The 26,197-nt window shown below is 38.2% G+C and overlaps 1 protein-coding gene across 31 annotated transcripts in view; it reads left to right on the top strand.

The window, feature by feature from the left end:
- Positions 1-26,197, top strand: part of ABI3BP (ABI family member 3 binding protein) — a 285,033-nt gene that overhangs the window by 141,353 nt on the left and 117,483 nt on the right. For 24 of the 31 annotated variants that reach the window (XM_051819135.2, XM_051819134.2, XM_008267027.4 and 21 more), the window contains exons 7-14: positions 7,786-7,834; positions 8,398-8,469; positions 9,141-9,233; positions 17,357-17,434; positions 19,322-19,396; positions 20,208-20,282; positions 21,435-21,506; positions 21,979-22,053. In XM_051819135.2, coding sequence (XP_051675095.2) covers positions 7,786-7,834; positions 8,398-8,469; positions 9,141-9,233; positions 17,357-17,434; positions 19,322-19,396; positions 20,208-20,282; positions 21,435-21,506; positions 21,979-22,053 — 589 coding nt within the window. The remainder of the gene's footprint in view (positions 1-7,785; positions 7,835-8,397; positions 8,470-9,140; positions 9,234-17,356; positions 17,435-19,321; positions 19,397-20,207; positions 20,283-21,434; positions 21,507-21,978; positions 22,054-26,197) is intronic. The other 7 variants (XM_070072004.1, XM_051819140.2, XM_017347142.3 and 4 more) reach the window with 2 other exon arrangements.

Raw genomic sequence — 26,197 nt, 5'->3', positions numbered from 1 at the left:
CTGTCTCTCTCTCTCACTGTCCACTCTGCCTGTCAAAAAAAAAAAAATTGGAATATTCAGTGCAGGCCCTCTCATCCAAATTGTTTTGTTGTATGTTGTAATTCATGTATCTAGATATTCATTCTGGCAAGCCCCTGTAAAGCTATGTCAGGGACACAGAGCAGGGGTCTTTTGTCAATATCTAATGCCTCTGTCTCTTTGGTTGGTAAATACAGTTCGCTTTCCACATCCATGGGTTCAGCAACCACAAATGGGTTCAACCAAATTCAGATTAAAATGATTTGTGTCTGTACAAAATAAGTACATACTGTTTTCCCTTATTCTCTAAACAGAATAACTGTTTTCACAGCATTTACACTATATTCTTTCAAATATGTAGGCGGGTAGGCATAGTTCCAGGCAAAAACTGTGCTATTTTATACAAGGGACTTGAGCATCCAAAGATTTTGGAGATCTTAGAACCTATCCCCCATGAATCCTGAGTAACAGCTATACTTTCAGTATTGCCCTCCTCCCTGTTGAACTCTTTACTTAGTGTAGGGTTAATCTTATGAGTATAAAGTTAACTGAAAATAGATCTTTATAAAATATGTATATATATAAATATGTGTATATATATATGAATGGGAATAGGAGAAGGAAGAAGAGTGGGAGTGCGGGTGGGAGAGAAGATAGGATGAGAAGAATCACTATGTTCCTAAATTTGTGTATATGAAATGCATAGTTTGTATACCTTAAATACATTTTTTTAAAAAAAGGAAAATCGGAGAAAGGAAGTATATTTACACAAAGTTGTGATATGATATAAATTGTATCACATGAGATTCTTAAGAAGAAAAAAGACTGATCATGATACTTGTGCTATTTTTTTCCATTTTAAAAGTCTACCACATTCTTTTTATGAAAGTAGAACTTAATGTCTGCAATTGGGTTTTATTATTTTAGAAAATACTGGCTAAAAATTGAACATGCTATATGTTTAACTTAATTAGTTCACTAAATAATCAATTTTGAAATGTGCAGCATTTATTTATAGTTCTGAGAATGAAAATACAATTATTTGATCCAAATCACCCCAAATTGGTTTTCTTCTGAAACCTGACCCCTCTTCACCCTTTTTCTTCCATCAGAAATCCACCCATATTTTAAGAAAGCCACATTTGGTTTTTAGCAAAAGAGTAGTGGTGCCAATTTTTAAACTCTCACAGTTATCAGATGAGTAACATAAGTAGAGACAATTATCTTTATGGTCCTCACCACCCCTTATGAATATATTAAACATTTTTCAAGTCTCAGAAATTTTTGTCTTGAGCACAAACTTGAAATATTTATGCAGGCAATTTATTTCATCAGAGGTATATGTCTAATTTCTCCCCACATGAACAGAAATTTGAAGACTTTTGAAGTAGATTTTGGATCTTTTAAACAGATATTCAACTGAATCAATGCATTTTCTTAACTTTTATTAGAACAACCTAAAAGGAGTCAAAACTGGACTCTAACATGCCTGAGTTCTTACGTGGTTTGGCTCTTCAGTCACCAAAATGATTTATGAGCAACCCTGAGCCACTTCCCAAGCTGACAGTTTCTTGCCATTTCCCAGCCTAAAAAGTTAAATCTACACTGAGTATTCTGACACCACAAAGCTAGAAATGGACAGCCTTTAAAAACCAGTACCTTGTATTATCACTGATGTTGTATCAATAGAAAGCACAATACAGAGCGTGTGATTGCTGCTGCTGCGGTTGTTTCTAGATCAGTGTGGCCTTTCCCTCACCACAATGAAACGGCACTCTAAATCTGTCTCCAGAGGCATTGCCCTCTGCCGCATTCTCCACACTGTGTCTTAAGGCCTGGAGGCTCAGCAGCAACCACCCCAGAAAAATGGTAAAGTGAATTCTCTGAACCAATCACCCTGCTTAAGGTATGGTACGGCATGGTTCTTAAGGGACAGGATATATAAAAATTCAGGAAAAGAATAATATATCTCAGGGGGCCAGCAACTGTGGCTCAAGTTAAGGCACTGCCTGTAATGCCTGCATTTGTATCAGAGTGCTGGTTCAAGTCCTGGCTGCTCTGTTTGAGATCCAGATTCCTGCTAATGTACCTGGGAAGATAGCCCAAGTACATGGGACTCTACTACCCATCTGTGAGACCTGGATGGAGCTCCAGGCTCCTGGCTTTGGCCTGGCCCAGCCCTGCCTCTCTGGCCATTTGGGTAGTAAACTAGCACATAGAAGAAGATTCATTAATATTCATTCATTCACTCATTCTCATTTTCTCTCTCTCTCTCTCTCTCTCTCTCTCTCACACACACACACACACACTCTCTCTCTCTCTCTCTCTCCCTTTCCAATAAATCTTTTAAAAGTTAATAACATATCTTACAGAACATGAAAGGAAAGAAATATGCTCACTTCCTTGCATACAATAAATATTTGAAAAATGTTTGCTAAATGAAGGGGAGAGGAAAGAGAACTGTGGAAGGAAGTAGTGATGGAAGTTTGAATTGAGTAGGGAGATCAATAAGCTATGGGGAAAAAGAGCAAGGAAATGGCCAAAGAAAAACAGTGCCAGGGTGGTGGCTGTGGACCACGGTATTGTGCCGAGGTCATATCACCTGTAACTGCAAGAGCCTGCAGGGCTTCCACTGCCTTGCTCCCACCCCGGGGGTCCCACGCCCTCCACGCCTACCACTAGAGCACACTTCAGTAAATGTTCATAATTTAGGACAGAAAGGGCAAGGGTATTTTTTGAAACTGTTGCACAGTAAGATCAGTTAGAACTGGGCTGTAATTGGTTTAGCAGTGTTTTCTTGGAAGTTATCACAGCTAGACTTTTGTTTTATACACAGAAAGGATTCCTACTGGGATTTCTGGATGGGAGTTATAGAGCCTTTGGCAGAGACATTGAGGATTTTCCTGGTGCCCTTCAAAACTTATAGAGACATAGCTCTTTGCTCATCAGTCCAGTTCTGTATCTTAGGATTGTAGATTAGGCAAGACAATTATGAGGAAAAAAATTGAATTCTGCAAGTAAATGATTCCTTATTTCTGGCAGCACATATTGTACATATATTCTTGTCATCATCTTAATAAAACATTAGTCTGTACCAAAGTAAGAATTCACAACAAACTTTGTTCTGTTCATGAGAAGAGTGGAACATTTTCCATTAGTCCTTGTCAAAAAAATTGCTTGGAATAAGTTATTACAGCAAAGGAAATAAAAATTGGTGTAATCCAATTCAAAGGCAATCAACATAGCAACATGTAGGTACATCTGCCATAATGTGTTAAGAGTCTGAAAATCTTCTTCAAACATTCACTAAATGACAGGACTCACAGGGCAAATAGAGGACAGGCCATTCAAAAGGCTTTGTAGCTATAGCCACAGACCTAATAAAAATGATTGTTGGTACCTGGAAAGAGAAAGTGGCTCCCCTGCCAGGCACTCCCATGTGGTTAGAGGTTGCCACACCAGGCATTTCAAACTCAGATGTCCAACTCATGAAAGTAAGGAGTAGGATGGTAGTTGCCAGGGGCTGGGGAAAGCTATTCAGCCAGGCCAGAGAGGTAATGAGATGTTGATCAAACGCATGGAGTTTCAGTAGGACAGGGGAAATAAGTACCTGAGAGTTATGGCACAGCAGAGTGGAAGAGTGAACAGAGTTACTGATAGTGTCCAGATACTATATAGTTAAAAATTTCTTGGGCCAGTTCTGTGGCATAGCAGGTAAAGCCACCACCTGCAGTGCTGGCATCCCATATGGGCGCCGGTTGGAGACCTGGCTGCTCCTCTTCCAGTCCAGCCCTCTGCTATGGCTTGGGAAAGCAGTAGAAGATGGCCCAAGTCCTTGGGCCTTGTACTCAAGTGGAAGACCAGGAAGAAGCTCCTGGCTTTGGAAGACCAGGAAGAAGCTCTGGCTGTTGGGGCCATCTAGGGAGTGAACCAGTGAATGGAAGACCTGTCTGTCTGTCTGTCCCTCTCTCTGCCTCTCCTTCTCTCTGTATGTAACTGACTTTCAAGTAAGTAAATAAATCTTTAAAAAAAAATAGCTGTGATTAAATTGTAAGTTTCTAATCACAAAGGAACAGTGGAGCTATGGATATGTGAATTAGTTTGTTTTAAGAATTTTACATTTTATGAGAGTACATCAAAAAGTTAGCGAAAAATGAAATTAAGAGTTCCTTTTGGTGCAAAAAAAAAATTGAAAAGCCATCTGTAATGTTTTCATAATAGGCATTTTCCATGAAATTTTTGAAAACCTCCTATAGTTACATCAGAACTTCACATTACCCTATAAACATATATATATATAGTGATAAAAAAGCTAAAATGTGAATGTCCAAAGTTTTTACAATACAAGTTACTTTAATACATTTCTCAAAAGTGATGGAGACTGTATGCTGGACGCCCTGTCACTAGAGAGGTAGATGGTGCAGGTGGATGGGAGGCAGGGGCTGCCGTTAAGGTGGGTGCTGCAAGGGGCCTGACTGTCCTCTCTGGGGAAAGTTCTGAGTCAGATCCTCAAATTTCATTTTCTTCTGATGAAGTTGAGAAGTACCTGCCTACTAGTGCAATCTTGAGAGAGTTTTTCTTTCCTACTGAAACTTACTCTATTCCTACTCTACCCTTTCCTGGAGAAAGTCTTGTCTAAATTATATTTATGTCATTCCCTTATTTAACAGTTGTGTATGAGCTGACTTGCAGGACAGAAGCACATGTGGTCATTCAACAGACTGCAGGTTAAAATAACGTTCCCATGTTATAAAGGTAGTTTGTCCTTGTAAAGAATTTGTAAGATTTTGAAAGGTACACAAAATAAGATTAATATTACCTTATTAAAAATTACTGTTCAAAAATACATTGATTTGTTTCCTTCTGGTCTTTTGTCTATGCTTACTTGTTATAAAATTGGCTTATACTGTGGATGCTAATTTGCATCCTTTGTATTTATGGTGTTTATATTTTTCCAATTTATAAAATAGAGTTTAAGAAATTTTGAACTACAGTCTGACAAAACTTCTACTTTTGGGTAATGAGGTTGTTTAAAATTGTGATAATAAACATCCTGTGTCTTAAATTAATTCTTTAGGCTAGGTTGTTAAGAAAATTACTGGATTAATGAATACAAGTATCCCTTTAAAAATAGTAAATGTTTTTATGGATTTTAATTAACCGTAAGAACTTTAATACATGAAGAAAATATCAACAATAAACTTGATATTATTCCCTTCTTTATCATGGGCATAAAATTTATTAAAATGATAGCATCAACTATAAATGCTTATTTGGTAACTATAATGCATTCAATACGTCCCTGACCTGCAGATTCAATACATCTCAAGCATCAGTGGATCTGGTATAGGGAGCATTTGTATCATGTTTACAGGTTAATCCAAGTATCAGAATTCAGTGCCATTGCCCTGTAAATTCAACTCAAATTCCGTGTGTGTGTGTGTGTGTGTGTGTGTACGTGTATGTATATACTGTCCTTTTCTTCAGCCGTCTCCATCTGTCTCTCTGTCTTATCCTTGTCCTGATGGTTAGGTCCACCAGTGACTCAACTTTAGACTGATCTCTAGTACAGTTCTAGCTACTCCATAACATCAAACCTTCGTGTGCAACTCCTGAGGGACTTTGGTTGAATGGAGGAAGCATAGTTCTCTGGGAAGCACCCTTGTGTGTAAATCTATTCAGCCTGGTAAAGAGTATAGGCTTTCAGGTATGAAAGGTCTGGATCCTAGTCTTGGCTCTGCCTTCCTGGGAAGTAAGCACTCAGTGTCCGGATCTCAGGGTAGTCAGGTGTCTGTAGTAACAACAGCAGTAAGCGTGTATACTGAAACACTGCTCTTTACTCAGCTTAAAACGTGTGTCTTTTTTTGCAGGGGAAAGCAACATAGCAAGGTTTATTAGGGTAGAGACATCCATAAGAACGGATGGGCACCTCTCCAGACAGGACCTGAGAGAGAGTGCCCAGTCACCCAGACTAGGGGAGAGTGAGGTTACATGGTTGACTGGAGAGAATACACCTGGGCAGGCCAGGCAGGCAGCTCAGCAGAGAGGCAAAGGGCTGAGCACACACTCCGGTTGAGGCCGGGGTTTTTAAGGGGATCAGTCTTGCCTTCAGGCCTCTTCTCCTCCTGGAACAAAGGACTTTTTGGATGTAAATACAAAAAATTCCTTTCTGAGTTTCCAGCCCCCCCCCCCCCGAATTATCAGGCAGGGTAAGCCTGGCTGGCATCGCCCCACCATAAGGGAAGAATGGTTATTGGGTAGAAGGGGCAGGACGTTTGAAGTGCCGATACTGGGCTGCACCTGAAAGGTTATCGGGATGACTTTGAGATGCAGATGCTGGGCCTAAATGTCAATTCCTTAGGCCTTTGTCACACACACATAAGCTCATTTCTGACTTCCTACCTCACATTCCCCCCTCAAGAGAGAAATACCCATAATTCTTTTTGGGATAAATGGATGGAGTTCCATCTTCTGTAGTTACTTGAAAGCTGACATATGGGCATTAAGATGGATACAGGTATTTCCTCTTGCTATCTGTCCTATGGTGTGTGACAGTGGCCTTGGAAAGACTGTCCTGCTCGGTCCAGAGGACTGCTCAGGTCATCTAATGGAATGGGCTAGAAGCTTTGTCTGACAACCATTTGGAGTTCGACAGCTTTTATTCCATTCCTCCATGTTTGTGTCTCCCCGTCCCTCCCAGAGTGCACTGGGAATGGCGGGGCAGTTTCAGTGGCTTCAGCAGCAGCTGGCTCTCTCTCCAGCACTGTTGCAGAGGCTCTCTGCAGCTAGAGTCCCTGCTCTCCACGCAGGTCCACCCTGTCCCCCTAGTTATGGTAGAGTTTCCTCTGCTGTTTTTTCCCTATCTCTTCCCTGAGACTACCCTATTTCCTCTTTTATTAATCTGCCTTCTCCCAGATTATCAGAAAGCTCCCTCCCTATTCCACCATCATGACCCCCCTCCCCAAAGATGTGTCTTAACATCATTTTGAGAGGGAATGTAAAGACAGATCCTAAATTCAATGAAAATATAGTAGTATTCAAGAGTTCTAAAGAAAGTGCTTCTGCCAAACCTTTGGATATTTAGGGGAGAAACAATTGAATCCAATAAGATAGAGGCAGATGTATGAGGTGATTTCAAAGATTCATGGAAAAAATTGAATGAAAAGGTGATGTTATTTTGGGGCAAAGCTTTTTTGAATCCATGTAAAATTTTGTTATAATATGCATTTTCATGAACTTTTTGAAGACCTCTTGGCATGCATGATTTCAACAGTTTTTGCACAGGTTTAGATATTTGGTCTAGCAGTTAAGACAATGCTTGGATGCCCACATCCTATATCAGAGTGCCTGGATTTGAGGTTGACTTCACTCCTAATTCCAGCTTCCTACTAATGCTCACCCTGGGAGGTGTCAGGCTATGGCTCAAGTAGTTGGGTCCCTGCCAACCCACGTGAGAGACATGAATTGAGTTCTCAGCTTCAACCTGGCCCAGCCTTAGTTGTGGTCATTTGGGGAGATATAGACAATCCTTTCTCTCTACCCCTCTCCTCCTCCTCAAACTCCCCCTCCTTCTCCTTTCAAAAAAAGTGAAAATAATGTTTTTAAAAATTTTGCAGCAAAAGACCTGCTCTACAACTATTAAGGCAGTGTCACAGGAGACTTCATTGAAAACAACAAAGGGCTACTTCAAGTTTTCAACTTCTCTAAGTTTTTTAAACAATAAAGTTAATACTAACTTGAAAGTTGACTTTCTATCCCTTTTTTCAGCCAGCATATGTCCCAAAGAAGCTAATCCCAATAACAGTCATCAAACAAGGTAATTTGTTTGCTCTGGGTATGGGCTTAGAACTATTTTTAAAGGACTTTTTAAAAGTAATAAAGTCTAGTGTAGCACATGCTGTTTCAATTTTTCTAATTGCTGGTTGACTGAAAAAGTTTGGAGGAACTATTGTCTAGTAAATTAGAAGTTAATACATAATTCTGGCCTTCATACCAATATGCCAAATGTTAGGCAAGTTACACTGATCAGAAGCTTGGGGACAAAACAACTCTTAATTTTAAAAAGTTAAGTACATGGGCTTTTGTCAAGATTAAGTTAGCATAAATAGGAAAAATATTAATATAGAATATTTACATTAATGAAAATATAGACTGTGATCTAGTAGTCACTATAGAGGAAGTAAAGAAGCTCAGGTTCCAAGAGTTGTGATATCTTACTTCATGTCAGTATCCAGTTGATTTTGTTTTGGCTTCTAGTTTTTCAAATTATTAAATTAATCCATTACTTCCAGAAAGTATCTTGGTGGAAGAGAAGGAACCCTTAAATGGCTCTTCGTGGCTTTTTCCCCTATTACACTATTGTCTTTTGTATTTCTGCAGTGATTCAGAATGTTACTCATAGGGCTTCAACTAAATCCCCAGAAAGGACTCCCCTGGGAGGAACCATATTAGGTGAGTCAACCTTGAAATCCCATACCTGGGTTAAACAAGTCTGGCTTTTGATGGTAGGGCACTTGATGGAGTTTTACCCCACAGGCAATTCTATTACATTAATATTGATTCATTTCATTTCATTGTTTAACAGCCTGACTTAGGTCCATTCCAGGCTACGAGCCAAGAAACTACCTTTCTTGTGGTGTGTTAAAGAAATAGCTAAATGTGTTTATATGAAACACTAAAATGTGTATACCTTAAATAAATTTTTTTAAAAAGACCAAACAAAAAAGAAATAGCTATAGCCCTTGCCCAGTGGGAATGATGTGACTGTCTTACCTGCCCCATGGATCATTTGCAGTTTTGAGGGAGTGTTTCTCTTGTTTAACTGTTCTTAAAAATCATCATTTATGATATTTTTTGTTCGCCACACGTTTTAAACATTTTATAATTTTTGAGTTCATGTATTAAAAACAGACCAATACAGTAGCTGAAATCTATATATGAAAAATGCTTTATTTAGAAAGTGCTGTCATTTTTTCCAACATTTTAAAATTGAGTTAAAATTGACTAGACAAAGTATTTATCAGTGCTATGCTTCATAGTTTCTAGTGCTTATACCATAAGCTTTATTTTATCCAATGGTGCATTTTCTTATCCTGGCCTTACTGGTATATATTTCCTTACAGTCCACCTTATTATTCCTGGTCTTAATGAAACTGCTGTAAAACTTCCTATGTCCATAATGTTGGAGATTTCAGATGCAATCAAGGCGCAACTCGGTAAGCAGCTAATTTTTATATTTGCACTTTGTTATGACTGAATACTAGCATTGGTATTCTTGGGATTGGAAATGAGTTGAGGCTCTCCAGGTAAAGAATAGAGAAACAGAGGCTGGAAAGTTGGAGGTATTCAAACCACATATAATGAAATATATTGACATGTGTAAAAGAAGAGTATTTATCCAATTATTCAAAATATACTCAGTAATATAGGTATAATTTTTAAATAGAGAAATTATTCTAAATTATACTATGTAACCACCAAATATTTTCATATGACAAGTGTATATCTAGTTTAAGAAATCTCCATACTACCTTAATTTACATTCTCACAGTGTATAAGAGTTCCCCTTTCTCCATATCCTTGCCAGTTTTCATTGCTTTTTGCTTTTTGGGTAATAGCCATTCTGACAGGGGTGATGTGATATCTTACTGTGGTTTCGATTTGCATTTCCCTGGGGGCTAGTGCTACTGAGCATTTTTTCACATATTTGTTGGTCATTTCTATTTATTCTTTTGAGAACTGTCTGTTCACGTCCTTTGCCCATTTCTTGATTTATTATGTTTTCTGTTATTTTTATTGAGAAATGGTTTGTAAAGTTCAGGTCTATTTGAATTGTCATTTGTTTGAGATTGATATTGCTTCAATATGATTTCAGAATTGAAAAAAAAAAACCATAATAATAAAAAGATAGTCAAGTCCACTTAAATGAGACCTGGGGAATAATTGTAGTAGTAACAAGGCTGAGTTGGTTCATGCCACTGAGAAGCAAGTCAGGTGCTGAATTGTACAACCTCTGAGGATCTCAGACTTAATAGAGCATCAGAGACACCTGGAAGGCTCTTGTGCACAGAGACTGCTAGACTCACTGCCAGAGTTACTGATTCAGTTGTTCTGGGGTAGGACCTCAGAATTGCATTTCTAATAAGTTTCCAAGTGACACTGATGCTACTTGTCCAGAGACCACACTTTGAGAACCCACTTTTGAGAACCTGTACCATCTTTGGAGAATATCTGGAGCTTTTGATACATATGGTAAGAAAGAGCAAGGTGCACTAGAAATTAAAACTTTAAAAGACAGGATGTTCTCCCTGAGTAAGTACTGGCTATGAGCTTCAACTTTCAATATACAATTGAATCTTCCCTTTGTATAGTTGAAAAAACAGAGCCCCAAGTCATAGTTTGATAACATTCATTCAGTAAATACTTCTCAAACATTTTCATGTTTTCGGAAACTGAGTTTTGGCAGGGGAGATACAATGGTGAATTACATAGACATGGTACCCACCCATACTGGGAAGAAAAATTAAGTTGAAGCTTTATCTATTTTGGTTGAGAGAGGGAAGAAATGATAAGATATAACAAAAAGGACTTTTTACTCCAATAAATACTGTGAGAGATGATAGAGTAGGTTCTAAGGAGGCAGATCGTTAAGTCAGGCCAGGCTCTCTGTGGCCTCTGTCTTATAGAGCATGCATTCTGATGAGTGGCTCCCATTAAGCAGCTGCTGGTGAGGTGCAGACCTCAGAAACCATCAACCCAGTTACCTCTTACAGATTCTTCATCTCTGGAGAAGGAATTTGACTCAGCCATTTAGATGCCTTCACCCCATATCTGAGTACCTGATTCAAGTCCTGGCTACTCCATTTCCACCCCACTTTCCTGCTAACGTGCACCCTTGGAGGCAGCAGGTGATGGCTCAAAGACTTGTGTCCCTGTGTCAGAGACCCAGATTGGATTCCAGGATCCTGGCTTCAATGTGGCCCAGCCCAGGCTATTAGGGATTTTGGGGGAGTGAACTGGACTGTTGAGGTGGGGGACTATGAGGAGTAAACATACAGATGGAAGATCTAGCCATATCTCCCCCCCCCACGATGAAAAAAAACAAGTGTTCAATTTAATGAGGTACCAAATTTTTAATGTCTATTTTTTCAATTTTTCTTCTTTGGGGAGGCAGGGCAAGGCCAGATGTTGAGAAGTTCTGTCCACACAATGCCAAGTGACTTAATTTTTAGAAGTGAGGGAGGAAAAAATTGTCATTTCTCTTTGTGTTTTTCAATATCCAGACATTTTATATAAGGAATTAATGGGATAAAAATGTTTTTTAAATTGTTTGATGTGAGGCAATGAGATTATAAGAGTTTTTTGGTTTTTTTTGTTTTTGTTTTTGTTTGTTTGTTTGTTTTTTTGACAGGCAGAGTGGATAGTGAGAGAGAGAGAGACAGAGAGACAGAGAGAAAGGTCTTCCTTTGCCTTTGGTTCACCCTCTAATGGCCGCCGCGGCTGGCGCTCTGCGGCCGGTGCACCACGCTGATCCGAAGGCAGGAGCCAGGTGCTTCTCCTGGTCTCCCATGGGGTGCAGGGCCCAAGTATTTGGGCCATCCTCCACTACACTCCCTGACCACAGCAGAGAGCTGGCCTGGAAGACAACCGGGACAGAATCCGGCGCCCCGACCGGGACTAGAACCCTGTGTGCCGGCGCCGCTAGGCGGAGGATTAGCCTGTTGAGCCACGGCGCTGGCCGAGATTAAAGAGTTTTAAAAGATGAACTCTTAAGTTCTCCTTAGGAGTTAATTTTGAGAAACTCCTGGAAGGAAGAGAAGACAAGCCTTAAATAGAAAAATTCTTAACTAACTGGGAACTGTTAGATCTAACAACTTTAGAAAAATTCTTAAGATTTATGTAGCACCATCTTACTAAAATAGGAAAATGATTGCCAATATATCTCTGTGATTGTGTGCATTTCTTTTTGCTGTAAAATAATCATGCCCAAAAGTTGTCAAGTGAGTTACCTCCAAGAATGTAAATAAGTGACTCTGAACTGCATTTTTTGAATTTGTAAGTTGCACTTGGTCACTTCCCATCTAGCTACCAAAGCCCTGTGACTCAGCCATACCTTGCATCAGTGTGGTGTTGCCAGGAACCTTCCAAATTGATGTTTCTCATTGAACCTGTGTTTGGAAGACACAAAGGTCAAGACTCTTGGACTCATGTGTTCTCTGCCCAGAAAATACATGTCATACCTTGTGTCTGAGAAAGACTTATTTGGAAAGGGGGGAAAGAAGAACTTTATGAAAATTATTTCCAGTATACAACACAGTATTATAACTATAATTCTCTCCTTGGACCTTAGATTTCTAGGCATTGTTTCTGTGTGTCTGCAACTTTTTACCTTTGGTCCTATATTTCCCCGTCTCCTACTCCCACTCTACTGTGCTTCATTCGCCATGGATCTCACTTTATTTAATGAGAATCCATACAAAAGTGAAACCACGTAGTATATTTCTTTCTATGCCTGGCGTGTTTCACTTAGCAAATGAGAAGATTTCACAAAGTTCATAGAAAATGAAATTAAAATGTAAATTCACTTTGATGCAAAAAAATTAAAATCCATGCATAGTTTTTTTGTTTTGTTTTGTTTTGTAAAGCACATTTTATGTGAACTCTTTGAGGTTCCTTAATAATGTTCTTCAGTTTCATCCATGTTGTCACAAGTGGCAGGATTTTCCCCTTTTCTAAAGCTGAATGAAGCTGTCTTAATGAGGTTCTTATTCCATTTCCTTTGGGCATATACCCTGTAGAAGGCTTGCTAAGTCATATGGTTGCTCTCTTTTAAATTTGTTGAGGAACCATAATATTGTTTTCTATAATGGGCGCACTAATTTACATTCTGTATAAGAATTCCCTTTCTGGGGCCAGTGTTGTGGCATAATGGATAAAGCCACTTCCTGCAGTGCCAGCATCCATATGGGTACAGGTTCAAATCCTGGCTGCTCCACTTCCAATCCAGCTCCCTGCTAATGGGAGGGCAGTGAAGGATGGCCCAAGTGCTTGCGCCCCTGCACCCACTTGGGAGACCAAGAAGAAGCTCCTGGCTTCGGACTGGCCCAACTCTGGCCACTGCAGCCATTTAAGGAGGGAACCAGTGAATGGAAGATATCTCTGTCTCTTTCTTCCTCTCTTTAACACTGCCTTTCAAATAAATAAATACATCTGAAAAACAATATAAAAAGAATTCCCCTTTCTGCACAGCCTCACCAACACTTGTTATTGCTTGAGTATTTTTGGTAATAGCCATCCTAACAAGAGTGAAATGATATTTTATTACGGTTTTAATTTCATTTTCCTGACAGTGATATTGAGCACTTTTTCATGTAGCTATTGACTGTATCTTTGGAGAAATGACTGTTTGGGTTCTTTACCCATTTCTTAATAAGATTATTTGTTTTTTGAGGCAGCTGCCTTTGTTATTAAGTTGTATGTGTTACTTATACAAAGGAATTTCAAAAAGTTTGTGGAAAATTGAATTAAAAGATAAGTGATATTGGTGCAAAAGGTTCTGAAATCTAGGCAACAATTCACAAAAAGTGTATACTATAGTAAAAAATGCATAACCTTCTTTGAAAATTTTGCACAAAAATACACATCTTTTAATTCCATTTTCCATGAGCTTTTTGAAGTACTTTCATAAATTTCAGATATTTCATCTTTATGAAATACATGGTTTTCAAATATTTTCTACCTATTCATAGCTGCCTTTTTATTTTGTTGATTGTTTACTATGTAGAAACTTTTTTTTAGAAGAATAGTGTAGGCAAAACTGTTCTTTTATACTACCAAGGGAGAAATAAAATTTTCTGAAGTTAATTATTCTTCAATTTAGAAAAGTCGTATTTTTTGAGGGAGTCAGTCCTAAAAATAATATCCCCATTCCAGCAAAGCCCATCACGGGACATCAAGAGATGTAATAGCTTTTGTTCTAAGGACACATGGTGTGAATAATGAGAGAAGTAAACAAGAAAGCTAGGATTACACAGATTTCCCAGGGACATGCAAAGGGTTTGCCAAATTCAAGACTTAATCTGCCAAAAATTAGAGGGAAGAACTGTGTTGAAAAAAAATGATAGAAAAGAATAATAGAGCGAATGGACTTCCCTGGATTTGAGGCCTTGTGCTCATGGCATTTTTCTCTCCTATCGCCAAGAGTGTACTTGTGTATAGACAGTGGAAGTGAATGCTTAGGGACTGAAATGAAATGCCAAGAGTCTTCCATTCAAATCTCTCTCTTTGGCTGATTTTTCTGATGTCTGGAATGTCCTAATTAAAAGTGTGCTATGTCTCTATAAGGATTATAGCTATCTTTTTTTTAAACTTTTATTTTTCAATTTTCCAAAGTACAGTTTATGGATTACAATGGCTTCCCCCCCATAACTTCCCTCCCACCCGCACCCCTCCCATTTCCCGCTCCCTCTCCCATTCCATTCACATCAAGATTCATTTTCAATTCTCTTTATATACAGAAGATCAGTTTAGCATATATTAAGTAAAGGTTTCAATAGTTTGCACCCACATGGAAACACAAAGTGTAAAATACTGTTTGAGTACTAGTTATAGCATTAATTCACATTGGACAACACATTAAGGACAGAGATCCCACATGAGAAGTAAGTACACAGTGACTCCTGTTGTTGACTTAACAATTTGACTTTCTTGTTTATGGAGCTATCTCTTAGGAAGGTAGTTTGCTATGTTTCTTCATCAACAGCCTAATATTAGATTAATGCAATTGCCAGCTAAGAATGTTTTTAATATTAGGAACTAAAACAATTCAAAGCATTGAGTTAAAAAAAAAAAAAAGAAAAAGAAAAAGAAAACCCTAATCACGTGGGGAGTCACTGAGAATAATGGTATAATTAAATGAGAAGGAACAGATTGGCCAAGATGCTCTGAAAGAGAAAATGTAAAAGAAGAGGTTATTAAAGGAAAATCTTACTATTTTACATTTATTTTTAAAACATATTTACTTTATTCTATTTGAAGATCAAAAAGACAGAGATGTTCTTTAGACTGGATTACTCCAAAATATTCATAACAGCCAGCACTCCGCAAGGGGAAAGCCAGGATCCCCGAACTCCATCCAAGTCTCCCCTGTGGGTGCCAGGGACCTAACAGTTTGAACCAGTGCCTCCCAAAGTGCTCATTAGCAGGAAGGGAAAATCATGGCAGACTCTGGACTCAACTCAAGTACTCCAATATAGGATTCAGGCATTTTAACTCCTGTACTGAATCCCAGCCCCTAATATTACATTTTTAAAAATACCATTTTCTTGTAGTACATGCTGAAAGTAACTGGTCCAATGCTTAAGAAAAATCTGAAAGCTTCATCCTGTGCAATCATTCAGAATGGCCGGTGCCGCGGCTCAATAGGCTAATCCTCTGCCTGTGGCGCCGGCACACGGGGTTCTAGTCCCAGTTAGGGCACCGGATTCTGTCCCGGTTGCTCCTCTTCCAGGCCAGCTCTCTGCTGCGGCCAGGGAGTGCAGTGGAGGATGGCCTAAGTCCTTGGGCCCTGCATCTGCTTGGGAGACCAGGAGGAAGCACCTGTCTCCTGGCTTCGGAGCAGCACGGTGCGCCCACAGTAGCGCGCCTGCCACAGCAGCCATTGGGGGGGTGAAACAACAGAAAAGGAAGACCTTTCTGTTTCTCACTGTCCACTCTGCCTGTCAAAAAAAAAAAAAAATTTTCAGAATGGTTCTAAACAAAGTCTGAGTTCAAAAAGAGTCAGGAAAAATTGATAAAATTTTAAAATATTAAAAGAATTTATCACAGTGGTAGCAGATCTATTTTTTTTGTTGTTGTTGTTAGTACAGAAAGAGATCCTTCTCTTTATGCCTCGCTAAATAAACTAGCAGGGTATTAAGCATTTCTGTTGTACAAACATGCTGTGCAACTTCTCAGATTCACACTGACATTAGCTTTTGTGATAACTATGTATAGCACTTTCATTCACTCCTGAAAATAATTAACTGTGAGAATCTGTTGAACACTTCCATCAATGTAGATTGAAAAATTATTTCCATCTATGTTATGAAATGACTTTTAATTCTTTAACTGCATCAGATGTAAATAAATATTTTGTACTCACATAAGCAAAGGAGAAGAAAATGGTCCTTTCAAGAGTGATGTAAACTGTATATAACAAAATTTGGATGTTTGGAGAACTTTGAAATAAAAAATTAGATCAGTAGTTCTCTACAGGGGACTGTTTTGTCCCCCAGGGAATATTTTGTAGTGTGCAGAGACGTTTTTGGCTATCACAACTCTGGAAACATTTTTAGAATCCAATGGGTAAAGTACAGATGCTGCTGAACAGCTTACAGTACACAGGAGAGCATGCAAATGTACACACTTGCACACACATATAAATCATCCAGCCCCAAATTCAGTAGTGAATTGAGAAACCCAAGTTATCTGTAGCCTTAGGACCCTAAATTGCTTATTTAACCAGCTCAAAGTGGTATGATCAAGGTATCACAAAATGGATGGACTCTTTAATGCAATCAGATGGTTTCAAAATATTAGCAAGCAAGTGGTTCAGTGTGCTAAATAGAATTCATCTGAAGTGCGGTTTAAGCATGAAGAGCATCTTCATCATTGGCAAAATCTGGCTTATAAATATGTTTTCTGTGAAAAAGAGCACTCGAATTTTAGGAGAAATTTCCCAAATAATTGCATAAAAAGGAAAAAATAGAGAAAAAATTCTTTGCACTAAATTTTCAGAGAGTAAAAAGGAAGTTCTGTGTTAACATATGACTCAAAATTTACTAACTGATGGTCATTTTTATTTTTGCCACAAGTATTTTCAAATAACTTAGTTTCCAATGTTTTGTTTTCCTGATTTTGTTGTCTTAAATTTTGGCATGATAAACTGTAACATTTTTACCATTTATTAATGAAAAAAGTCTATTCGTTGATCTTTTTAAAAATTGGGAGTATTTGAATGTAAAATTCTAGCAACTGTTTGCACCACAATCTATGCATTCCAGACCTGCAAATCAGATTAATTTGAGATTTTTCTAATCCATTACATTGTGATTTCTTTCTTCACTATAATGCCAAGTCTCAAAGAACTAGCTTGGCTTAATAAGAATTTTGTAGTCTGTCATCTGTTCATACTAGACTCTACTGAAAATGCACAATGAAGTTGTTGACTGGCTGATAGAAAGAGGAATGAGTAGTTTGTACTTTAAAAAATAGTCTCTTCCTTGATTATGTTTTGAATGAGGTATTTTGGAAACTTTTATGAGGAAGTAAACTAAGTTGTTTGTACTTTTTTTTTTAGCTAAGAATGAAACCTTGGCATTACCTGCTGAATCTAAGACCCCAGAGGTTGAAAAGATCCCAGCACAGCCCATAACAGGTAATGAGATCCCTATGCTACTGACCTTAAAGGAAAAAAAAAAACAAACTAAAATTTACAACTAGTAGGTTATCTATGCAAGCCTATATTTTATTCAGTGAAGAGATGGTAGAAAATTGATTTTGATCATAAATGCAAAGCATTAATTCTAGTTCTTTAATTTTTGGGAGAACAACAGATACAAGTGAACTATTGAATACTAAAACAGATATGTAATATGAAAACTATACTTTTCACTCTAAATGAAAGTTGTTAACCTCAACAGTCAAATATTTTATGCTAAAATGCTCATTTCCCTTAACATGAAGTCATGAGACTGTTTTCCATTTCTTCACTTCCATGGTTGATCAGTTTAGCAAAGTGTCATATATTCCTCACCAAATCCATAGCCTATGTACAGGAAAAATCCCTTAAAATCATTTAGAAACAAATGTCTCTGGTAGATTAACAGCCATAGTGTAGAGAATATACTTCAGTAAAAATCATTTAATGAATAAATGCAGTAAGCATTTTCATTATACTTTGTCATGTTACCAACGAATATTCAACATTTTTTGTCTTGAATCAAACTACCCAATCCAGTCCACTTGGGAGACATTAATCTCTGAACCACAGAGTTTTTGCCAAAGCAATACCATCTTCTCCAGGGCTTGATGAAACAAACATCTGGCAAGGTTTTCCTGCAAGCCACATTTAGCAAAGAAGCTACGGTCTAAAGTGAATTTTTTTAAATCATAAAATTGTCATAACTTGAAACATCGGTGACATTTGCCTTGCACTAAACTTTTGGACTCATTGTGAGCACAGAGAAGATGAAAATTGCTATAGCAGTAAAATAACTTCATGAAACACATTCAAGTAGGAATATTTCTGACCTAGCAAATGATGTGGTCCCAAATAAGGAACAGAATGAACCTTTCATCCCCCTTCATGGCACTGGAACAGAGAAAGAAGCTACTCAAGCTATTGGGACAATCCATTTGGATGAAATTCCTGAAAAAAAGTATATGCACAACCCAAGTGGTGACTCCAAGTCCTTTTCTGCCTCGAAGATTTTACCCAGTTTGCCTAATTATATGTTTTCTCTTGGCACAGTGTCTGATGAGAGTCTACAGATTTCTCAGTTTGCTGCCAAACCTGCCTCAGAATTTTCCACTTCAGAAATACTTAGGCAAAGCACCACAATGTATTATTCAGTGTTGTGTTTATTTCATGTACTTACCCTGAAAAATTCTGGGATTTTCTAGCTAACAATTCATTCCAGATCTCAGGGATCTTGGTTCTTATTTCTCTGAAACTATTTACCTGACTTTTTCCTTTGCCTAACCCAGCATCTATGATCAAACATTGGAATCCTGTGTCTGAACATTTGATCTTCCTGGTCCCAATTTCAGCCTATTTCCAATCTTCACATATGGAACACAGTTTGAGGGAGAAATTTCATGTTTTAGTAACTCTTAAGTTAATCTTTTAGCCTTGGGTCATTCTATTATTTGCCCACCTATTCATTCGTGTGTTAAGTTATTATCACTATTATTACTGGTAACAATAAATCAATACTCTACCCCAGCATTGCACTAAGCCCTGAATATAAAGAAAAAGGCAGACAAATTAAAAATTATGATTAAGCAGAATGTATTAATGGAGATGGGGGCAGAATGCTGTTTAAGAGCACAAAGGAAGTGGACCAAACTCAGAAGGAGAGGGGGTCGGGCCAGAGTGTCAGTTCACCCACCAAGCCAAGGGGTCCTTGACAATGGCAGCTGGAAAAGCAGTGGGCTGCATAAAGGTTAGTTTAATTCTCAAGGGCAACAAAAGGTGTCTTGTGATCTTTGATTGCTTCATCATCTTATCTTAATTTGTAAAGTCGTCTTTTTTACCTTTCAGTGACGCCTGAAACAGTACCAAGAACCACTAAACCCACTGTGTCTAGTGCATTAGACCTATCAGAAACAACCCTAGGTAATTCCAAGAACTCTTTTTTTTTTTTCTTAAAACATACACAACTCCCAACACTCAGGAAAGTAACCCTAATTCTCTAACTCCCTTTCTGTACCCCACTCTCCCTTCCCCTCTCCTTCTGTCCTCTTCCTGCTCTTTGCTTCTTCATTTCCCCTTTCCTCTTCCACTTGTTTTCCCTCACTCTGGTGGTAATTTTCCAATTTCTTGAACCCACCCTGTTGAAGAGGTACCAGTGTGCCTTAATCCAGATGACTGATGGTTTAGGCTGGTCTGGATGGTAGAGGCCAGCTGTGTGCCCTTTTTAACCAGTCTCTTGGGCTTGCAGACACAATACCAGCCTTTTAATGCCCAGAGTTTGGAGAAATGGGGAAACCTGGAAGTCTTGGCTCTGTCTACCCTTTCTGCTTAAATTGGCTTTGGGAAGTTTTAAGCATGCTAAACCTGGGGAGAAACCCCCAAAGTGTTGTACTTTTTAATAAGAATTTTCTGTCATTCATGTTAGTTACTACTTGGCCCAAGTGACTCTAACCTGCCTTGTTGTTGGCTCTTTTCCCCTGAAGAAAAGGAGTAGCATGTATTTTGTTGTGTACTTGTGATGTTGCTCTTCCCTCCTACTCTGCAGTACTTTGAATATATACCTCCAAATTTTCTCATCTGTGTGACTTTTCTGGGAAGATCCCTTCCTGCAAAAGGCATAGGCTGCTCAGTGTGCACATGAGTCTCTGTTGAAACATGCAGTGCACAGTCAGGATTAAACCACAACATGAAATCCCTGGTCAAGAGGTTGCTAACACATTATTCTTTATTGCAGTTCTCAGTGAAAGGACTCCAGAAATATCACAAACAATTCTAATACCTAAGTTTGAATTGCCACTGAGCACTCTAGGTAAAAATTTTTAAATGCTGCAACTTATTACCTTGGAAATTGTATGCATGCTTTAGCGCAGTTTACTCAAATTCATCTCTTTGCAGTGAACAAAAATACTAATGACTTAGAGCACAATAAGTTCCCAACACCCAAACCTTTAAATGTGGCACAATTTTTACAATTTAGGATCCAAAGAGGGTCTGCCTATTCCTATTATAAATCCTTTGGATGTTTATCTTTTGGGTGATCATATTTTGATACTATATTGATTCTTCTAATTCAAAATCATTGTGTCACTGAAAAGATTGGTAATTTTTGCATTTTCTCTAAATGTTTTTATTTAATTCTCACTTTTGACAGAAAATATATTGATATTTCTGCAGATTGCTTCTTAGAATTCTTTGAATGCAGTATTTTTAAATGGAGAGAGAAACATAAATAAATCCATGTAGTTGCCAAATTCTATTTTTAAAGCTATTTGGACATTTTCTTTTTTAAAGATTTATTTTATTTATTTGAAGAGTTACAGAGAGAGGTCAAGACAGAGAGGTCTTTCATCTTCTGGTTCACTCCCCAATTGGCCACAACGGCCAGATCTGTGCCAATCCAAAGCCAGGAGCTTCTTCCGGTCTCCCGCGTGGGTGCAGAGGCCCAAGGACTTGGGCCATCTTCTACTGCTTTCCCAGGAAATAACAGGAGCTGGATGGGAAGTGGAATAGCCAGGACTAGAACTGGCAGCCATATGGGATGCTGGCACTTCAGGCCATGGCTTTAACCCCATGCGCCACAGCGTTGGCCCCTATTTGGACATTTTCTACCTCAAATACATGTGTGCTTGGTGTGACTTTAAGTGAGATATGTGACAAACATCTGTAAAGATAGCTGAAGAATCAAAAACAAGAGTTTTAATAAGGGTGGTTAAAACAAGCCCAGAAACAGATTTAGTGACTTGATTGTGAAAATCTATAAAATAAACTTTATTATATTAAATTATATTACCCAGCTTTGGAACATAAATATTAGTAAAGGTTCCATACTTTACATGATACAATTTGCTTTCTTGTGTGTTTTGTTGTTACTGTTATTTGTTTTTGCAAGCTTGAGATTTTAAAAGCTTTTCTCTGTTACTTGTACCTCAGTTCATAACTTCCCTTGTGTATTTCATTCCAGCTCCAAAAAGGCTTCCAGAATTTCCTGAGGCAAAAACACTCTTCCCTTTTGAGAAAACTGAGGGATCCTTGGGTAATAAGAGCACCTTACACTTGATGTTGCAGGAGTGGGTGGTGATTGCTTAGTTCTGTAGCAGGCATTTACCGGGTTCTATCTCTGCAAACCTCACTGCACTGATGAATTCAGTGAACTTGGGCAGACAAGTGGTTAATTTGGTTTTTAAAAAAGCAACTTAACTATTGGGTTGGGTTTTCTACCAATTTAGTAAAAACTGGAGTCTGTTAACTCTACAAAACCCATTTGGTTAGTTTTCTTCCTTAAAAGTATTATGAATTTGACACCAAACTCTGGTCTTTTTCTAGCTGCTAGTCAAATGCTTTTTGGATTGATTTATATTGATTTCTTCCCAATGTCTAATGACTTTTCACTGGATTAATGGTGCTTTTTATTGCAGGCTGTGGTAGCCACTTAACCATACCAGCAACCAGTTTCTCTTTTCTCCTCTAAAAGCACAGTCAGCAAATTCTGTTTCTTTTCAATATAGCATCAAGTGAAACCCCATGGATTGTACCAACAGCTAAGAAATCTGAAGATCCCAAAGTTCCTCAGCCTCAAACGGGTAATTGCATTCTTTTTTAAGAAAATACATAGTAACAAGAATGTTAACTTCTTTGTTTCTATTTTTATAGAATTCTTAATAGATATGTTTTGTGGTAAGTGGAAAGCCTATAACGCATTCTTGCTACTTAGATGAATCCCATTTTTCCCCCAATACAAAAGCACAATGGTTTTGCACTTGGTTTAGAGATGTGTTTTAATTTCTGGATATGCTGAACATGAACTGTGAGTTGGCACACTGGTTTTTCTAAAGATCTCATTAGTGGCATAAGATCAGTACCACAAATAATTATCATTCTGCTTCTGATTTAACAGTGTGAGATTAATGTTTCACTTGCAAGTAGGTATTTCTTTTTCAGCAAAATGATTCACAAAATGTTTGAGAGCATACCACCTGGAGGATATTCTACTGATTTCTACAGTGTGTGATTATGTCTTGGTTTCCCCTTTGGTAAAAAGGGGTAATTGACTATTTTTTCTCTTGATAATTATTGTGTGACACCATTAAAATTAATTGGAGTGCCTTCCCTTTTTAAAAAGACTTTTCAACTGAATTTTGCCTGTCTTTTCTATGAGGCCTAGAAGTCAGCTAAAGATGATATTCAGCATATGAGAATGATAAGAAAACCTCAGAAATCATCCTTTCTGATTACTTCTGTGATGTGTTGTTTTCGGGTTTGTATTTTCATTTTTGTGAACTTTCTAGTTATGGTTTATTTTTAGGTATATATCATGTAGGACATAATGTAGTTAGAAGCCAATATAATAAAATTAAGCATGCCAGTGTTTTCTGATAGAGGACTGGGTTTGGGAAAGGTTGAGAATCAGCCCTCGGACATATTGATATTAATAAATTATCTTTTCTGTCGAGTATAATGGGCTCTGATCTAGCAAAATATTCAATATGACATCAAATTAAAGGTGCATGTCTGTTATACTCTCCCCTACTTTCCAGTCATAGGAATTCACTTGAATGTTGGCCATGCCTATTAGCCAATTCAGAGAAACCTCAAGTTGGAACTTTCTACAATGTGATTCTCCTACTCACTGACCCTAACTCTAGTGCATGTAATTAAAGTGGGTGCAAAAATACCTTCACCAGGTGGCCACATGGCCCAACTATCAGTGTCAGCTCTACCCCCATCCTAATGAGATGCACTGTTCCTACTTCCCTGCCCACCCCACCCCTGCCAGCAAAGTTTTAAAAGGACCTGTCCCTGAACATGTGGCTCTTTCTCTCCATCTCCTGATCTCTGTCTCTCTCTCTCTGTGTCTCTGGATCTCTCTCTTAAACTCTCTTATGCTCTCCTTCTCCCTCTTTTCCTTCTTTCTTTGCCCCTTCCCTCCGGTCTGTAGGGCTTCCCCAACTCTCTCTTTTTTTTTTTTTTTAAGGGAGAAACACCTTCAGCAATTCAGTTGCTGAAGGTGAGTTTAAAATCTGGGTGCTGGTAGGGTTTCATACTGAGTCTCCATCTAGTTCATTTAACCATCACACAGGTGCAGCTGTACTGTAACAAATGGAAACTAGTCTGGGGGCATATGTAAGGTTTTATCTGCTGTACCATGGCAGGTCTGGCTGTGACTACCATATTCTCAAGAATGCCATATCTCCCAAATGAAATGCTTTTGGGGCCTCCTGGAAAAATAAACACTTGGCCCCCTTCCTCTCAACTTTTGGGATATCATGTAGGGTGCCTGGGTTTCCCTCAAGCAGCATCTAGTGTTTGCCTTCTATGATTCTTCAAGAGCAAACTGACCAAAGTCTCAAGAAACCATTTATGATCTGTTAGTGCCTAGGACATGAATTAGACATAAAGCCTGCATCAAACCAGATGTCGAGAGTGGAAAAGATATGTTCAGGAGTGAAGGTTGCAGAATCACAGAGACAAAAAGGAGATATTTGCCTTTAATCCAAGAAAAGGAATATTCTAGTCTTGCCCTGGTGGAACAAGGACAGATGGTTAATGCAGTGGGAAGATGTCTTATTATTCAACTTCCTCAGTACTTCCAGGACCACCCTAGGCTGCCAGAGAACTTCAAGCTGTTGACTCCCAACCCCCTCTGGACAAAAGGTTGGGATTTGTTGTGGACTGCTACAGCAATACACTAGGTGATGATTCTAGGTGTGGGCACTGGTGCCTGACATTCCTAGCCTGCCCTAATAACTTCTAATTTTTGTATCTCTGCTACTTGGAATGGTCCTTGCACCAGCAGTATTAGTGAATTTGTTGCAAAGGCAGAGCCTTGGGCTCCACTCTAGATCTTGTGAATGTATCAGGATCTGCTCTCACACAAGATCTCTCACAGGATCCCTGGGTGGTTTTTATGATCGTTCAAATTTGAGAAGCACTTACTTTATCACTATAGTATAATATTTTACATCAGGTGTGGGTCAAGAGTAGGACAATAGACCTCAACTTAAGACTAACTTCTCAAAGTGGATGATTAAGTCTGTCTTGCTTCTGCTGATGTACAGTGTTCCTGTATACAGTCTAGGATGTGTTCTATGACATCTTCTAACTTATGTTGTTCCAAATTAAAATTTAGCAACATATACATTATTTGTCACTTAAAGAACTGATATGGTTATGCAGTCCTTCCATTCATTTCAACCTTGTTTCTCTTGATTTGGTGTGAATTTGTACATGCATATGTTTCTATTTCCTACTTCGTATTCACATATGTGATTATTTTAGTTTCCAGTTAACAGATAGCTTCCTGATTCCATGTATTGAGAATTAAGAAAATATATAGGGATAGATCTTGAATTCTGGCCCTCAAAACTGTTAGTCTTAGTTTTAGCTATATCTTTTGGAGAAACAATATATTTCAACTGGTATTAATGGCATTGTTATAGTAAAATGAATGCATTTTGCTTTCTCCATTTTGATATAGTGCATCTATATTTAGTATCCATTTCCTTCAGCCAAAGACTAGCAAAACAAGTCTATAGTTGAACAAATTTTGATCATTACAACAGTGGACGACAGACTATAGGGAACTGGGGAATCCCTTAGTCAAAAAGGGCTTACTGTAGGATGGGGGGAAGGATTCAAGGAAGTATAGTTTTGCTCTGTACTGAACACAGTCAAAAAGTGGGAATCATTCCATGATTGAATATCTCATAATTCTTTACTAGATGGCAAGATGAGCATCTGTGATTGATAAAGAAAACTGCAGTGTCCCATATTAGCTAGAATGTGAGGAGGGTAATATTTGTGGTCTGGGTAGTGTTGGTTTTTGCCTGTGTTCCACATGATTACACAGTGGTCTTGTTCTTGTGTTGATCCATGATAATCACAGAGTGGTCTCAGGTAGCATGGGGTTGACATTGTTGATATTTAACTGGAAACCACCACAGCCTACCTGTGGATGCCAGGCCAACTGCTGGATGCTCTTCTCTTGATCAACCATTAAATGTGATTTATCCTTGCCTCTTGTAAAATTTACTCTATGATGTTTACTGGATTTGTGTTCCACATTTATATTTTACATCAAAAAATCAGAATGAGTATTATCAAGTTTATGCACCATTTTTAAATATAAAAGACTGTATGGGAATTCTAACTTGCATGCTAAGTACTGAAATCCCTGAGTCATTACAGTAATTTTTGGCAACCATGAGACAGGATATTTGAGGTTTGGAATATCCCAGGACATCTGAGCTGTGTAGTCATCAAATACATTCTTCCCCACTTTCGGTCTATTTGACTTTGGCCCCATACTCTGTAATCTTCCATCAGTGCTACATTTTGTGATTTCATTTTTGGAATTACATTTTATATTAAACCTTCTATAAAGTATGTTTTAAGTAGGGTTTATTGATTTTTATTTTCTTGGCAAATCTAATTTTCCATGAAGCATATAAAGGAAATAGATATGTTCTATAATTACATACCACAATGTACAATTACTTATGTTTTGTATTAAAAGAAAGTTGATCACATTTTAGAAATACTTAAGTGCTTGTGACAGTCATTCAGGAAAAAGTCTTTCTGACAATGCAATAGAATCACTCTTATTCTCATTTGGAAGGTAGCCAGATAAATATACTCTTGGTGTAATTACAAAATGAGTTCAAAAAACTTCTTACTACCTCCACCTCAGATGAGTCGTGCAGTTGCATACATGAGCACAGCCTTGTT

This window comes from Oryctolagus cuniculus, chromosome 4 (genome assembly GCF_964237555.1).
Source record: "Oryctolagus cuniculus chromosome 4, mOryCun1.1, whole genome shotgun sequence".
Taxonomy (NCBI): domain Eukaryota; kingdom Metazoa; phylum Chordata; class Mammalia; order Lagomorpha; family Leporidae; genus Oryctolagus; species Oryctolagus cuniculus.
This window is presented reverse-complemented; position numbering and strand designations above follow the sequence as displayed.